The sequence below is a fragment of the Saccostrea echinata genome, unplaced genomic scaffold (genome assembly GCF_033153115.1).
Source record: "Saccostrea echinata isolate AGI-Se365-2 ecotype Australia unplaced genomic scaffold, CSIRO_AGI_Sech_v1 ptg000001l, whole genome shotgun sequence".
NCBI lineage: Eukaryota > Metazoa > Mollusca > Bivalvia > Ostreida > Ostreidae > Saccostrea > Saccostrea echinata.
Window position 1 is genome coordinate 4,432,733 of NW_026889750.1, and position 17,520 is coordinate 4,450,252.

The 17,520-nt window shown below is 32.8% G+C and overlaps 1 protein-coding gene across 1 annotated transcript; it reads right to left on the reverse strand.

The window, feature by feature from the left end:
* Positions 1–2,870: 2,870 nt before the first annotated feature.
* On the reverse strand, positions 2,871–17,113 carry LOC133180922 (sclerostin domain-containing protein 1-like). Its single transcript, XM_061315416.1, has 2 exons — positions 16,727–17,113; positions 2,871–4,267 (listed from the first exon to the last, which is right to left on the reverse strand). Exons 1-2 carry the CDS (start codon positions 16,905–16,907, stop codon positions 3,834–3,836), a joined length of 615 nt encoding a protein of 204 aa, XP_061171400.1. The 5' UTR covers positions 16,908–17,113; the 3' UTR covers positions 2,871–3,833.
* Positions 17,114–17,520: the final 407 nt, after the last annotated feature.

Here is a 17,520-nt window from a genome sequence, read left to right on the forward strand (position 1 = left end):
GCGACGTAAGGATCAACTCCTTACTTCGCGACTCTAGAGCAGACGCTCTAAACACTGCGCCACGCGGGCGACGACAGATGTCGTATTTGCAGACGAAAATACCTAGGGTGCGTTAGCAGTTTTGTCTAGTGTATGTCCATGCCCTTTAAGTATAATAATGTGCGATATTAATATATTGGAAGGATAAAAGTAATTTTTTACTACTGATTTATTTCATTGATTTCTTTTTCGTTTTATTCTGTTTGTCAATCGTTAAGCACGGATGTGATCCTGCTTTACATACCCTCTCTAGCATTTCATTGTTCTTTTTGTTGTATCCCGACTCCGACCTGAATTCATTGTTTCTCTACTCCAAAAGATGGAAATAATTAGTTTCAACGTTCTTTCGTTGATTGTTTTTTAAAGTGTATTCAGTTTAAGAGACAGCTTGAAAGGCACACGTCATCCAAAGGAGATAAAATGGTTTTAAAGATATTGATAAATGATCCATGTTTTATTTAGACCCTTTTAATCCCTCTTGAAATCTTTCCTTGTTGAAACACAAAGTAAAATTTCTTAAACAAAGTACAAGTACTACTGCTTGCATTAATGTCCAAGGGAACCTTACTTAGCATGACATTATGGAGAAAAGTCTGCGATGTATAAATCCTGATGATGTATAAAATCTAACCAGAGTCCCCAATTTGTAACTGTTCAAATGTAGAAAATCACATGCATTTAGAATTTTGACCAAATATTACATTTTATCTATTGTTCTTGAGTACTAATCAACTGTATAGGCATTGAAATCTATTTACAAGAAATCTACCAACACAGAGGCGAAATTCGGAACATTTTGTCCAAATATTAGTAATGGGAGAAAACTAGTATTGCTATTTGTGCTTCTGGAAACCCTTCATAGTTTTTTTATGAATGGAAAATGTACACCTCATGAAAAAAATTCCATTCGTTTTTTTTTTTCCGAACATCTTTAAATACAATGAATTGAGGTATATTTTTATGCATAATTTTAGACTTTAGAGGAACCAACAATGAAAAAAAAAACATATATAAATACGATACGTAATGCATATAAAAACTGCTGGAAGTTAATAAGATTTTACTCTCAGAATTGTGGTGTTTGTTATTCTGAATATAAACATATTTTTAATGTACCTAACTTGCTACTTGTACGTATATATCAAATGAACGAAGGCACAACATTTTGTGTTATCTATCATATATTTACGTATGCAGTATGGTTTTATTTATTCATAGATTTCTTCCATCAGAGGTCATAGTTACCTATCTGTCACTGCAGACGTTATCGGTAATACTAAACATGGCAAAGATCCAAAGTTTATTCTCCCTATTTTATGAATGAATGACTTCTCAAGATTGACTTGGGTTTAGTTCCTAATGTAATATTTTGAAATACGTACAATAATCTTCTCATTTTTTGGCATTGCATGGTTATGGGTTTATATTCAATTGCAATAAAAAAAAAAACAAAAACAAAAACACAAGAACGAATTCTTTAAAAAATGTATAAAGCTTTTTAATTATTTTATTGGTAAATTTACGATTTAAAATCGATTGCTTTTACCTCAGATTTATTGACTTGTGTTGGTTTCAAATTTGCAATGCGTCTATTTCTTTTGCTCTTAAACCGTAAATAAGTGTATTGATCAATCTATTAAAGAAAGTTTCAACATGGATTTGGTGCACATTCGCTCATAATGAAACACTTTACCCTTCGCGTGTACACGTGTTTTGAAACATGAAACGGTTAAGTTACAAGTTTTGCCTACAAATGTCCACAGGCCAATGTTTCAATTGAAAACACCACAATCATTGGACGTTTCTATGTGTTCCATGGAATTTGAAAATTAAATCGTTCATTGTATTAACTTTTACTAAACACTAAAGAGGAGCATTTTTGAATTGTGATACAGTATAAGGTTGTTCGGATCTTGAAGTTAAAAATTTTTATATTAACCTACAGTACCCAAATTCAATAATTTCATAAAACATGAAGAATATGTGGAACATAATAGGTTTAAATTTAATTATATCACAAAATGAAATTTAACCTTTTCTTTATATTTTTTTTCCTAGAGCCTTTCTGAAATGAGTTTCGTGCAAAAAAAAAAAAAAAAAAAAAATTAAGAGAAATACTGGTGTTATTCGCACAAGTGAGATTTGTAGGCAAATTCATTTTAATGTAATAATGCACCTGACATGTTATATCAATCCTGATTAAAAATTCGTCGAGAGAAAAATACAACCATCACGAGTACGCTTTTCCAGGGCGCCGGAGCTATGCGGAGAATGTACCGAAAACAGCAAATGGTCTCCGAGTAGAATAGATGAAGCTCCTCTAAAATGATCATAATACGGTCCTATCAAGTTATATTTTATTATTCTCAGATAACATTCATTGATAAAAGATCGTTATTACACAAAATCTCTACAATCCCCCTGTAAAGCCGGCCCTAATTAGGAAGGTTTCTTTGGAGGAAAGGTATATGAATGCTCCGTAAAGCATGGTTAAAACTCCTTAGTCATTGCCGTGTGTGTCTATGAGTATTAAACAGAGTTAAAGATGACATAAAAACCACTTTTCTTTACAAATCAAAAGAATTATCTTTGAAATGACCCAAATAATATTAAGTATTTACAACCTGTGTCTTAGTTGATAACACAAGACACCACAAAGAATTTTCTCCTTTTGCTCAAATTCTTGTATCAAAATTGATGCCCTTGTTTTAAAAATCATAACAAAAATTGAATTTCTATTTATTTGAAACTATCTGCATTTCTCTATTCCAGTGCAACTTATTCTCCGATTCTGTAGAAACCACCACATACAAATGAGGACACGCCAGGCTTTTTTTAAAATTTATATTGTTCTTCTGTGTTTAATTTACCATAATAACATCAAAAAAATTACAACATTTCAAAACAAAATTTTAACAAATAATGCTATTACGAACATAGATTTCTCTCAGAATGCCATTTTACATAGCTAGTTCAAGAGCCTCAATCAAATCTGTGAACAGAATGATATATCCAGTTATTCAAAAACGAATATGTTTCAATATATGTTTACTTTTGCTTAGTTAAAGGAAAAACTGCTTCAACATTCAATTTTAGTGTTTTTTCATTCATGTTGAAAATCACAAAAAATCTTTTCCTGTATATATATATATAAATAAGAAAATATTGCTCACTTAGCAAGCGTTCACAGATGTACATAAACGGATTTCACTGAGAGAGAAGAGATAAAGAGGTTTCTTGTTCAATAACTACAATAAATAAACTGGTCAATGATTCATGACAATATGTTTGATGATTATCATGCCGTATATACAAATTATGAAGGAATAATTTGATTTTAGACACGTCTTGGATGACCTGTAAAACATTTTTAGTTCATATTAAATGCTGGATGGGGCAAGATAGTATAGATAAAAAAATAAATAATGACAGTTGCTTGCACGAGGTTTACATTGATATAACTGAAACAGATGAACAGTTTTGGGGTGTCCTTGTCTACATTAAAACTGTAATACAATTGCCAAGTGTAATATATTGTCATCTGTTAACAAATACCGCACATTGTAACTTAGATCACAGACGAAGCAAGTGTTACTTGAAATCTATCGCGCATGCGTAGCACAAGCCCTCTTTCGAATTATTTTGGACTAGGTTGAGACGATCTTTGTTAAATCGTTACTCCATCACAGTGTGCGCACGCATACAAGTATTGGTGTGTTCGATTTTATGAATGCGCTATCACACTAACACTTTGGCATTATAAAGGAGTTTTTCCTAATAATCACTGGTTTGCTTCACGTTTTCATGTTGTTATATTGAAACAAACGTCTTCTATTGCGTCTAATTTTATTTCTATTTCTTAAGTGCCTCTTGCTTTTGCTTCTGTTTTTCCTGTTTCGTCGTCGTCCTCTGCGATTTTTTCGTTTTTTATTCACAATTTTACACTTGCACGACTTGACAACTTTCACAGTTCTCGTCCTGATCGTGCCGTCCTTGCAGATTAACTGAATTTTCTTCCTTTTCACTTTGTCATTAACACATCGGTATTCTTTTTGTTTGTTATTTGACCAGTACTTGACAAATTCTGACCACCATTGGACTTGGAGTTCTTTCATAGGTACACATGAACCCACACAAACGTCTTCAATAATAGGTTTAGTGGAGTAACAGTTTCCATCGGAAAAGTATCTCTGGGACCTTAACGCCTTGCACTGCACTAGGACATCGTCTATCAAAGAAAACAAAATCAGTAAACCCAAAATTATTTCAATCACAGGACTTTATAACAATCATGATTTTTTATATATGTTGTAACTTTATTGATAGTGTGAGCAACATCGAGTATGAGTGCTTGTGTTGGCTTTTGGACTTAATTTGTTATCATACATTTGTCTTTAATTTGTCATATTTCATCCCCAGAGTAACAGGATCTTTATGTTGAAAGACGGTTGAAGGTGGATCAGCATATATTCTCTTCTAGAACTATGTACTCTTAGTGGTTAAATTCTAACGTTAATAATAATTTCAAAAGATAATCCGCATGGATCACGCGACAGTATACGAAATTATTTGTTTAATTTACAAATCTTTTAAGACGGATTACCAACCACATTAATTCGTTATGTTTTGTCTTTAGTTTAAGGAATCTACAATAGATCCCTCATAATTCTAATTCCTTAATTGATAAGAAAGGAAGGCAATTACAATTAAATGGAATGTGCTTCTAAATCCGTAAATATCCTCTTTTATGGCAATATAAGATTAAACCTCTCTAATATAGTCAACTTTTCCCTTCAGTCAGAACTGTCAAGATTACGCAGTTTGTACGATATGTTCTTGTTAACTGCATTGGGAGAAAACGTACTCTATTCGATTTTCAAGTTGAATCCTTTCTTAAAACAGAAGTATTTCATTTTCTACTCATTCACAGAAGGGTCAAAAGTGGATAAAATTGTATGTAGAAATGTCCTTTTTTGTGAAAAATTGAACAAAATGGAAAATCTAGATTAAAAAAGCATCCTAATATTGGAAACTTTAAAATTTGCAACTAAGCAGTATCACTCTTAAATAATTTATAGCTTCAGTATTTGGTCAACTGTTTAATGATAGGATTCTCTGATAGTTATATCTATTCAAAGACACCGTCCCAATCGTCTCCATTTATTCTTGATTTTTCATCCTTCATTGAGGATGTGTCAAGACTTCTCTTTTGAGATGTGAAATAATTTTCCTTTCTCCACAACTTCATTACTGGCAGAACTAAATACCTGTATACAGCATTTTATTTTTTTAATTTTATCACATTGGCCCCTTAGTTTTCCTTCATTAACTACCCAAAAACCGTGACTCTTACAAGAAAGAAAGTGTGTTCAGACCTATAAATAATATTTGAATACGATATGCAAAAACACTTTAAGTTCACTTTGGATGAAACGACACCCTTCACCAAGTTTATCGTTTTCATTCATTTACCACGATAAGTGGGGTCTTTACTGAAACCCAGACAGACTTGAAGTAAAGAAAGGGAGAGTTCTTTTCTTACAGTGCAAAGCCACTTCCATAGAAGTTTATGCAGAGAACCGCAAAGACAGAATTAATATGAAAGGATCGTAATCCTTTTGGTTAAATGTGACAAATTGATATTTGACAGCATTAACAAAGCATGTTTTTTTTCATCAGAAGAAGGCATTCTTTCAATGAAAAATAAAAATCTAGTATTTTCTTTCTACAAGGTCGAAATTGACATGTTCATCAAGTCAACCTTGTACGTTGATGACGTAACAAACTAAAGAACATCAATTTTCACCTAGTATCGAGAACACGGAGGTTGCAATTTTCTGCATTCTGTACATGCAATAATTATATAGTTTTATTCTGTTTTAGTAACATTTAAATGATTAATTTGATTGTTATTGAGTCATTTTAAAACGAAATATTTACACATGGGTTATATAGTCGATAGTCAGTGACGTCATTAAACGGGGTTGCTGACCCAATTTGTTTGGCTCAAATCAAAACGAAGTTTTGTGCCAAACACAAAACATCACAAACTACTGAGCTTTATCCAATCGTACCTTGTCTAGCGTCTAAATGTAATGAATTTACGATCATCCCAGACTGTTTTACCTGATTTTTATGGCCACTTGTCAACATATGTATATTTATACATGGACTAGAGCTGACCTACAAAACTGAGACTACTATCTTTAAAAATACACAAGTTAATGTTATCAAAGGTTTACAGATTTTATAATTGCTAAACACATATATCTAGACCTGTAAAAGGTTATCAATCGACGTGACTGGGTATCTATGTCACTCCAGCTGCACACGTGGGGCTAAACAAACTTAGATCTGTGTGCCTTTCTCACTTCGTTCATTCACTAATCCTTACAAAGTCAAAAACTGAAATCGCTAAGCGATCGTTTTCTACGGTGGCCATGAATATCATTAAGTGAGAGATTAGACACAGAAATCTTTAGTCTACAATTATTGTACCCAAATGAATAAAATACTCATTGATGTCTTTTTTTTTCATTTGCGTGTTCTTAGTCAGAGAGTGTACATCCAGAATAAATATCTTTTTTTTATTCAACAAGCATATTGACACAGATCTCAACCAAACAGACTTCAAGACTAACAAATGGTTTACTTTGAGTCCTATCGACCTTCAATGTGCAGTTCCTTGATGTTCGGCGGCGCAATGAGTCACAAAGATTCACCTGGATATGTCCTTTCATGAATGAACGCCACATTATGAATGGATTGACAAAACTGTGCTGTCCCGAAATACTACACAGTGGTTATACGAAAGAGTGATTGATAGAAACAAAAGAATATGATACTGTTTCTTGTCAGTGATAGAGAATATTTATGATTGACAAGGGTTTTTTTTTTTTTTTTTGTTCATTACCAGGAGAGACAATCACTTCTTCTAATCAATAATCTAGCTGTTTTACATCTTTACATTGACTTCTTTGATCTTTAACTGGGTTTTAAAAAGATTTCAGTCTACGTTTGGTAAAATCTGCCAATGCTTGTTCAATTTTCTTTTTTTTTTATAATTAATATTTTTATTTGGGTCTCTCTTTTTTTTTTTTTTTTTTTTTTTTTGGTTTCATCAACATTTTAATTGCACTTAAATTGTGAGTGTGTACTTTACTGCAGAGTAGGTAATATGTGCTCATGCAGTCAAACCTAACAGAGCAGGTCGAAAAGCTCTATCACACAAAAAAAATATAGCCAGGAATAAAAGTTAAGAGGGCATTACCTCCAACAAAATTTCACACTGTTGAAACTTCAGGGAACATGCAAATTAACAATTCGTGATATCGAATGGACATAAATCCGTGTCGAACATTCCCTAATTGTGTCAAATAAATTCAAGGATAGCTTAAATCGGAAATGTTTACACCGAATAAAGAATGAAATAATGAATGCAATATTGACACGTTTGAGAGTTGTTCTCAAAGCTTTTTGCTCTGACGTGACGTTGACTGTCGTTTGACATCCGTTTTGACATTCTGGGGACCGTATTGCGGTCTTAATGATTAAGTTTATACAAAAACCGACTGAACGCCTCTCCAGTATTTCTAACAACACAAAACAAGAGAACATATTTGAAATTATAAAGCCCTGACAAACTGCACTTGCCACTGTGTTTTTGTTTTACAATTTTTTCTGGGATAAGAAGAAAGAATTACTAATATGCACTGAAGGGTCAATTCCTCCATGTATTTAGATGCAGGTTTATTATTGACTTTTTTACCATGTTTTTATACCTATAATGTACACATAGAGCACCTTTCTTATTACAAAAAGGGGAATCAAAACACGCTTTTTATGTGGTAATATTCCATTTAAGGTCTCCATTTCTCTTGATGTTGTGTTAATAAGCCATAAAAGTAGCAAGAAAAAAATTGCGTGGGACACTGATGTTCTTGATGGGGACGGGGACGATGTAGGTATTAAGACAATGTTACTCTTGCGGAAAAGACAATATGTTTCCTTTTTGTTCTCTATGTAGAAACAAAAGCCAAAGGAAAATACTTCAAAAGGTCGAATTGGATTTATTTCATTGATACGCACAGAGAACACTATATGCATCCTTGAAAATCATAATTATTCCAGAAGGTTAATTGTATGTCATTCATCCACCCTCGCTTCTATGAATATCGCAAAAAGTACTTATCGCCTAGAAGCAGTGAATATCATTTAATTGTCTTTTCAAGGAAGTATACCTTTTGCTCAGAATCAATTAGATTTTTTTGCATTCATTGATTTACAATTATTTCATTTATTTCATTTACGTACATGTACTTATCATCTTTTATCCAGCGAATGCATTTTAGGTATAGAATTGTTAACAAAATTTGGGGGCGCACTATTTCCACTGTTGCCCATTTTAATTCAAATATCTGATTTTAAAATCCTATTTAAGATAGATATATGAGGGATGCTTGATTAAAAATTTGCCGTACGTAGAACGTAACCTAGACACGAAACACTCTGTCAATATTAAATTCGACCACAATACATAGATAACGCCCATCCTAGTCAATGAAAACACCCCAAAACTTGACTTTTTATTGATACATGTACAATCCGGATCCTATACGTATTCTTAGATTCACATTAAGTACATTAAATTTAAAAGTATCTTGAAATTTCCAACATTTCCTGTGTTCTTAATCTGATTTTACAGGCAATAAAAGATTTTTTAAATTTTTTTTGTCCAAACTAGGTCATTTTATTAAAACGCTTTTTTGGGGATATTTCTTGTAAAAGTGCAGTGTACATGCAAGTGAATTATTAATTCAATTTTTTTATGCAATGTTTCTTCTTGGTTCATTAGGTCCATCTCTTCTTTGTATAGTCATTAGCTTAATAGGTATCTTTAACATAAAGTTTTCCAATAGTGTTCCCATATTTTTGATAAATTTTGATTGATGAACTTTACTAATAGAAACAAAAAGTGTTTTTGCATTCCCTATTTATCCAACAGCATATAAAAATAAAACCCGGAAGTCATTTAGCAGAAAACTGAATGGAGTTGAAAGACATGAGCATTTTGTTGCTGAATTTTTTTTTACCGTCATTATTGTGTAAATGTCACCTTTGACTTAACTCTATTGCAATAGCAATTCAAATAGATAATAAAGCAGTACAAGAAATGATGAATGGTGTTTCTTAAAAAATATATTAATTTTGATGCGATAACTAGTGTGAGCACAGAAAGTGCGTAGAGATTCTGTATGTTTGTCCATTAAGGTGAATATCCCTCCGCCGCAAGGTCGGAGACCAAATCCTTGTAATTATTTCACTCGCAACCATATATATACTATTCATGGCTTTCAAACTGCTGTCTTTATCACACTACAACACCCATATATATCTTGAAGTGTTTATAGACAATATCCTTTTACCCACAACTTTCATTTACTAGTGTCAAGAAGGAGAAGACACGCGCCAAGGTGGAACCGAGACAAAACCTTGCCAGCTGGGCTAGCCATGGGATAGCGGCCAAGTAGTGGGTTGACACCTTACTACCTATATATTAGAGAATGTTGAATACGCACTTCTCACAGTGAGACATGACAATCAATGTAGTGAAACCACAAAACAAGCGCCTATTTACTGACATTAAGTTCTTACAGTCAACACTAACAAAAAGAGCTGACACTCTTTAACTGTATTGGTATAAACATGGCCGCACCGGCGTATGATACCAACCACTTGACCTAATTTTTTTTTATTTCGGATAAAATATTTTTAACCTCTTCAGGTGTTTTTCAAGCTTGACGTAAGTAAATGTCTTCCTTTAAAAAAAAGAAAAAAAAAAGAAATTCCGACTGTGGGGAAAAAGTGGCATTAATGAAAACTTTCCGTTCAAGATTATCTGTCATAGGGAGTTGTGACGTCACATAACCTTTTACATCAAATTTGCTTCCATTCGAATAATTTAATTTTTACGATATAGGAGTGGAAGAAAACGGGCGATTAAAGCAGATCCACACCAATGAATACGGATACAAACAGACCATAGAAACAATTAAATGTCCTCGGAGTAAACATATGATGCAACTTTTTCCGACTTGACATTAAATAAATGTAAATTCGACGCAATCTGTCAAGCGCCATTGACAGAATAAAGATATACGTGTAAAGAAGCAATTAGACTTGCACTGTTCAATAAAATTCACAAGGAAACTTCATTCGTTTTGATACAGATTGATGTACAACCCGCAATGACCCACAATTGTATTATGTTGTTCTACCAAAATTTAAAAGTAAACCTATCTTAGTACAGAACCTTTATATTTGCACTTAATACTACTGTAATTTGTTTTGCCAAAGAGTGTCATCAGTAATACCCATTTAAATAGAACATGAATATATATACCCTGAAAGACTCAAATCTTGCTCTTTATGCAGTGAAATGGTAAATAAACCTAGATACTCATCGCCGAGTGTCAGAATTGTGGTACGGTTAAGTAAATTTATATGAATCACAGTGGCTGCTTTTTTGTGTTTACAAATTAATGAAGTTTTAAAAAAGAGCAAGATAGTGATTCACTGCAATTCGTCATCGTTTGACGATTGTAAACATCCATAGAAGATGCACCAATACACAGATGAAATTTCCTGTTTCCTTCTATTGGGCTTTAATTACAATTATTTCATTAACGAAATGGCTGTTGTCTATCCAATACGAGAATTGCTTATTTCTCATGAATATCCACTCAAAATGATCAGTGTTTTCGAGAATATTGAACATGGTTACGACATTTCAATCGAGCCAAACTTAATATGGGTACTTCACTCGATGCATTTATGAATCATTCCAATTTTAGCATTTAAAACAAATGACTAATCTATTTAAAGAGTTCAGATCTCTTTGATGCTGCGAAACCCGATGAATCAATTACCATACATCAATTGGCGGCTTAATGACGAAGAGTTCAGGTGATAAAAAAATTATTAAGCCACTGATGATTGCAACTATCTGAGAAATTAATTTCTTTCTGACTAATATTTCTATTTTTGCTGAGGATAAAAGCGTGTGAGCTGCATTATTAGTTACGTTGTACGTATACCTCTTTTTTTAACTTTACTGATTGGCACTCGGCATGTAGTAATTAATGTTTTACCTAGTAGGTATTTGAAAATGATTAAGAGAGAGTTGTTGTGATGAATTAAATATAAAGTATTGAAATATTATGTCGAGGTAAGGTCGTGTATCAAGCGACGCCACCATTTTGAGTCACGTGACCTTACGCGTAGTTTGCTGGTGCCGAAGCTTGTCAAACATAACTCGGATGTTAGTCCATCAATGGACATGCGTACTTCAAGCCATAGAGCAGCAGTTTCGTGTTGTTGGCGTGTGTTAACACATGTCCAACGTACATTCATTTTTTATTAGTTTTACGTAGAGAAAGGCGTGATATCTTTCTGTTTAATTCCTAGGTACATATAGTCCCCTCCTCCATGAAGAAAGCAAAACTTTTTGCTGTGATTCACTGGCAGACCTTTATCTATCAATTATACTCTATTAAAGGTATCTTCAAGCGTTTTGGGGAATCAGATTCTTATTAATTTTGATTTCCATTTACGATTTCATTTTTGTCAACCGTAAATTACTTATAGTACAGCTTCATAAAGAGTATAAAACTATATTTAGTAATTGTTAAATTGTCTCTTCTGTCATGCTATTAAGTAAAACAAAATGTTTATCAAATATTAAAATGGAAACCATTTCCTATTGTGTTACTTGTTCTATTTTTCAGAGATTACAAAACATAAATGTGTATGAGATACAACTGCATTTATCATATCTTGAATATGAAGGGTATATGGCCCTTGACCTGTCAATATCGTCCACTCACAGTGTTTATTGTTGGTATTTATCAAATATTCACATTTAAAGAGTAGAATGAGTCCATTTAACTACATGAACGATGTCTGCGGAGTTTTAACAAGTTTTAATTGAGGTTTTTGAACATTGAATGAAAATTGTCAAAGTTCTAAATATTTTGTTTAAAATCCGAACAAAATTAAGACAAGGCATTTCTTTTACTTTTTTTCATAAGTTTTTTCCGTAATAACATAATCTGTTTTGAAAGGGGAAATCTTTTCTGACTGAATTTCAAGAAGTGTTATATAATATAATACGAGTATCACATTACATTACACCGTCCTTCGTCTTTGTATAAAATGGCAAATGATGAAAGTTAAAATTATGCTAATAAGGAGAAAAATAATTTTCACCACTATATCGTATTTATTTCATATACCATTGTTGTGTAAATTAATCTTAGTTATTTATAGTACATGTATGATTTTATCAGATTTTATCTAGGCTTATTCTTACAGAAGTTTAGACATCTAAACGGATTAAGGTTATAAATAAACCTACAATATAAAGAAATAACCTTTAAAAAACAAGTCGATTTTCGTTTGGAGTTTTTAATATCTTTGAAAACGTTGATAATACATTTGCACAGAGATAATTTTTAAAAGATTTGCCTCCAGGAAAAGCTTTCTTGACCACAAATGATATAGATTTGGCCTCAAAAGGCACACGAGTGTTTAAAATCTTTTTGGGGTGAATAAAAAAGGGGGGTTCCAATTCGTAATCAATATCGAAATTAATCATAAAAAATAAAATTGATAAGATTTCATTGACTTTGATTTAAAAAATTCGTGAAGTTGGAACAGTTTATACGACGACGAAATTTGAAAAAAAAAAAAAAAAAAAAAAAACTTTCATGGAGATTTAATAGATACAAACTCACTCTATACAATAATAATCTAAACCATCGTTACATTACAAGAAAACTTTTTTTTTTTAATTTTTCTATTATTATTATCTATGGAAAACAAAATAAGGTGATCTGATTTAAAGAATTGCTATTTAATCCCCTAATTTAGGAATCGAGTGTTGAATAAAACTTTCATTTTGAAATTTAAAGGAATTTTGGCCAGTGAATGGCTTAAAACGATGGAGTTCTGGTCATCGAGAGACCGCAAAGATCCTAAAGATCAAATGCACTCAAAGGTTTACATGTTTAACCAGGGTTTGTTTGAAACCAAATGGCGATTGGTTCAGTTTGCTTGACGCCAAGCGTCAATTGGTCAGGCTTGTTTGGTACCAAGCGTCAATCGACAAAGCTTGTTTGATTCTTTGCGTCAATTTGCCAACTTAATGATAATACGAATCTGGGACCAATTTATATATTCGGTTTATTTGTCTCTGTATAGGGTAAAGGTGGTGTCTTGTTATTCAGGTAAATGTAATTCAAACGATTTCCCCCCTTTTTTCCCTTTTTTTTTTTTTTTAGGTATTTATAATTCTTTTTTTTTTTTTATTAATATTTACCACTTGTTATCTTCTGATCCATATTTTCTGCAGAGATGTTTTTTGGATAAAGTTAATACTGAACTTAAAAATGATGATGCTAATTTGTTGTTGACGAAATTGCTCTGTTTAGTCTTTAAAATCATCTTTTTTTTTACAATTCTGTTCAAATTTTATATTCTACGCAATCTGTTGGATATATTTTTAGTCGAATTTTTAAAATATATATATATATATTGACCTTAATTGTAAGCTGGAAATCGAACACAGAAACCATCAGACCAAGGATTTTTTCTCATGAAAAACAATTGAATTTAGTTAGTATCTGGTACACTAAGTTAATGTAGGTCTCTCCTTCACCGTACAGAACTTTGATATTATCGGGCTCGGCGTGCAGATTGCAAGCAACAGAAACCAAATGGTAAACTTTATTGGTAAAAATAAAGTACATGTATACGAGAAAATACCTATTTTAACACAATTTAAGCTGACAGAAAATTAACAAATCTTTATTGTTAAATTTTCCACAGATTAACTTTTATGTCTCCATTAGCACGACAAATGCTTATAAAATTATTCCTTTAACAGGAAAGAACAACATCAGATAACTAAGGACGCCAAAAGAATCTTGATCTCGAAGCAGTCGGGTGGCAAAATTTGGATCTCTTTGAGACAATCGGGAAAGTCAATCAATGCAAATAAGAGTTTATCAGGTTGTTCGATATAAACGTTTTTCTAAATAAAGCAGATGGATTGGAATGTTAACCTCTAAAAACAGATAACAGTATGGGTGAATCATTTTATTTTGTGAACAAGGGATTGTTCTGCGATGTCACGAGTTTGGCAAATAGCGTTCAATACCACAGGTTTTCTTGTAGGAATTTCTCAAATCAATCGAATTTTGATGAATTGATCTAAAACTTATATTGACGACATATTGGATGTCTGGTAAAAGTGCAAATCAGACAAGTGTAATGTATTGACTTCCTTCAAATAAAGAACAACAAATTAATTCCATGAAGGTGAAAAAACGTGCTACTTGAGAAAAAAAGAAGTTATTAGGAAATAAGCTATCTCATGGAAAGATTTACTGGTCGAACTTTAATCAGGTTGCGAGTTAAGATAGATTGATTAAACATCTGTAAGTTTTATTAAAACCACAAATTTAAAGAGGAGTTTTAATCGGCAGGTTGTTTGGCGTTTAAACGAGAAGTCGCTGTGGATTAACCGTTTAAGGTCAAATAGACAATTTTTACAGCAATAAATAAAAATGTGGTTTTTTAAAGCATGAATGAGTCATAAGGCGACTGTTATCAATGAAACTTTCTAACTAGGGTAGATTTGACTTTTTTTCGTCTCGATAACGCAGTATTGGGTTTTGCAGGGTTTAATAGATTAAACATATCATTTTCGTCGTTTTGAACTATGGCGCTAGTAATGCTGTAGATTTGATAGGCAATCGAGATCAATTCTATGCAACCATACAGGGCAGAGAAGACTAAATGTGTATCAAGCACTCTTAAATGGTAAACAGAGTGTTTTAGTATGGCTTAGAACGGTCTTCTGTAAAGATCGCAGTTTTTCACATTGACCTGCAAAATGAACAGGTGTTACCTTTTTAAGAATATACCAGAAAAATAAAATGCTTGGATGAAAACGTGGCGATCGTGTCATTCATCCTTTTGGTCATAAAGATAAGCAATTAAGTTTTGTAAACTCTTTTAAATGTTGAAAAATAATTTGAAAATAAATGGAAATAAAAGTGTTAGGCATAGCGTGCCTTTGAAGTTATTCTTTTTTGAAGTAGGTCAAGCCATCTACGGACCTATCCTATGCCTAGGAACAACAGCATTGTCTCGGTTTGTTATACAGAGATTCATAAAAATAAGAGGATCACTACTGATGCCATGCTGATGGATCACTGATGTGTAAAATCATTAAGACTTGCCATAGAGTTCTTAAGTACTAAAATGTAAATGTGTAAACTGCCCCAACGCCTGTAGTACGCCACCATACAGCAACAGAAAACGTCTGTCGGCCAATCGAGATAGAAATTCTTTTTAGGTTCTATTTAGAATTTCCACTTATTTTTATTCCTCTCACCTTCCTCCAAAATAACAATGCAGTGCACATAAAAAAAAGAGTTTGTGTGAATTTGCTGTTTTCCAAACGAGGGACAATTTGCAATTGAAAAGGATACGATTTGCACACATGATGCCGAATTTAAACACAAAAGTTGTAAAAAAGGGGAGAAGGTGCTCTCATTTTTAACGAGATACAACATTGGTCCAATGTATGGAGCAAAAGTTATCTACGGGACGCTCTTGTATAAGGGTTTTATTATGTTACTGCATGCTGGATTAGTTGCTTTGAGTGAAATGCTAATATGGTGTACTCTTTCAACACCTTGGTGCCATGCGTGGTTAGCTATCAAACCGACAACCTATCAGAAAATATCAACCCGTCTCCAAAATCTCTCACCAATGCGGTCCCTCCCAACATAACAGACCATTGTAATCAATCTAATTTTGGAAAATATGACCATTTCCTAAATTTGCAACTTGGTGGAATTGCTAATATATAATTTACGTAGACCTCATATGAAAGTTGCTTCCTCTCTAAGATATAACTACTACGATACTTCTCAAAACAGCCAAGATCGCCACAAACTTTATTCACACAGTCGTACTAACCTAAAAACGGAAGAAAACCGCGCGAGTGCTGGGTCCGGTATGTTCTATGACTTACTGACTATCGTTTATGATGAGGCATTATATCATTGCTATCTGATGAATGAGATCTTGTACATCTGAATGAAAACAAGGTAAAGGGGCACAGTGATAGCTCTAGAACGTCCACGAACCCCTTTTTATTTATTTCTTCACATAAAATACATTTTCAACGTAGCATTTACATTATGCAAATTTACAGCGATATCAATCATTTTTTTCTACTTATTAATTGCTTCAATGCACATTCACCGATCGTTTCAGAGAATCAGATGCTATTTGGACTCCATGTTTGTGCGTATGTATGTGTGTTTTAGTTCCAATGTTCATTGCTCAGGGTATCTTTTCATAATCTTTGGTCGTTCTGCATTTCTTTCCTAGGAGAGTGGATGACTTTGGCTCAGCTAACTACTGATTTTTATTCAGAGCCCGTTATTAAAACCCCACAAACAATGCACCAGTCGCAAGAGGTTTTCATTTGCCTAATCTTATAAATTGAATTATAAATAAAGTTAAGTAAACATTCGATATTTAACTTAAATAAATCCTGGAGTGCAAAACATATTATTATATCCCAACTGCACTCCGGCTAACTTCTTACCTGCATTTGGGTAAATTTGTTTGAAGTAAGTCTCCATTTTGTGACTGTCCGAAGAGTTCATTGATTTATGATCCATATTATTTTCCTTGTTTGATAAATCAGAAAAACTAAGTATGCATTTAAAAACACTTACAAATGCACAAATCACAAATACTAAAGTGTCAGATCGCAGTATGCGCATGGTGCATGGGATAAAAGAGTTACCTGCATTTAACCTCACATTGGTATTATTTCACATTATATATCCAAAAGATCTTTTAAATGAACCGAGCAGAATTTTTTCATACATTTTCTCCACTTCGATTATCCCAATAAAATTCATTTCCCTTCTTTAGTATCATGCTTGTATTTCGCACACCGCTTTTTTATCGTATGCTTATACTTTATAAGCCACCGAAGAGACCCAATTTGGGGGCGGAGCTAGGATGTCAATCATGCCATAACAGGATTGTCAATGAATTCGCTTTACGATAAAAATCACAGTTTAAGAGGAATACAAAGCTATATTGTTGTGTTTTTTAAAGATCGCATAATAAATATTGAATTTTCCTTATACATACGATAATTGTTAAAGGTTCCTCAATAGAACGTATGAAAACAGCAATGGTCTTGACGATTCGGGAGTATAAAATGTCGCACATTTTACGATATTTTCGCTGGGTACATATACACGCAGTGGTGATTTCTTATCAAACGAATATTTATTTAATTGAATGTATCTCGGCCAAATAAAGGTTTGTTTGTTTGTTGTTCAAGATTTTATAAACTGGGGAAGATAACAAAAGCTTTTGTTT

Excerpts from the sequence above, each read along its gene's own strand:
- LOC133180922 (XM_061315416.1), bottom strand. The coding sequence starts at position 16,907 with ATGCGCATACTGCGATCTGACACTTTAGTATTTGTGATTTGTGCATTT. Across the intron at positions 4,268-16,726 it reads ACAAATTTACCCAAATGCAG|ACGATGTCCTAGTGCAGTGC; the intron begins GTAAGAAGTTAG and ends TTTCTTTGATAG.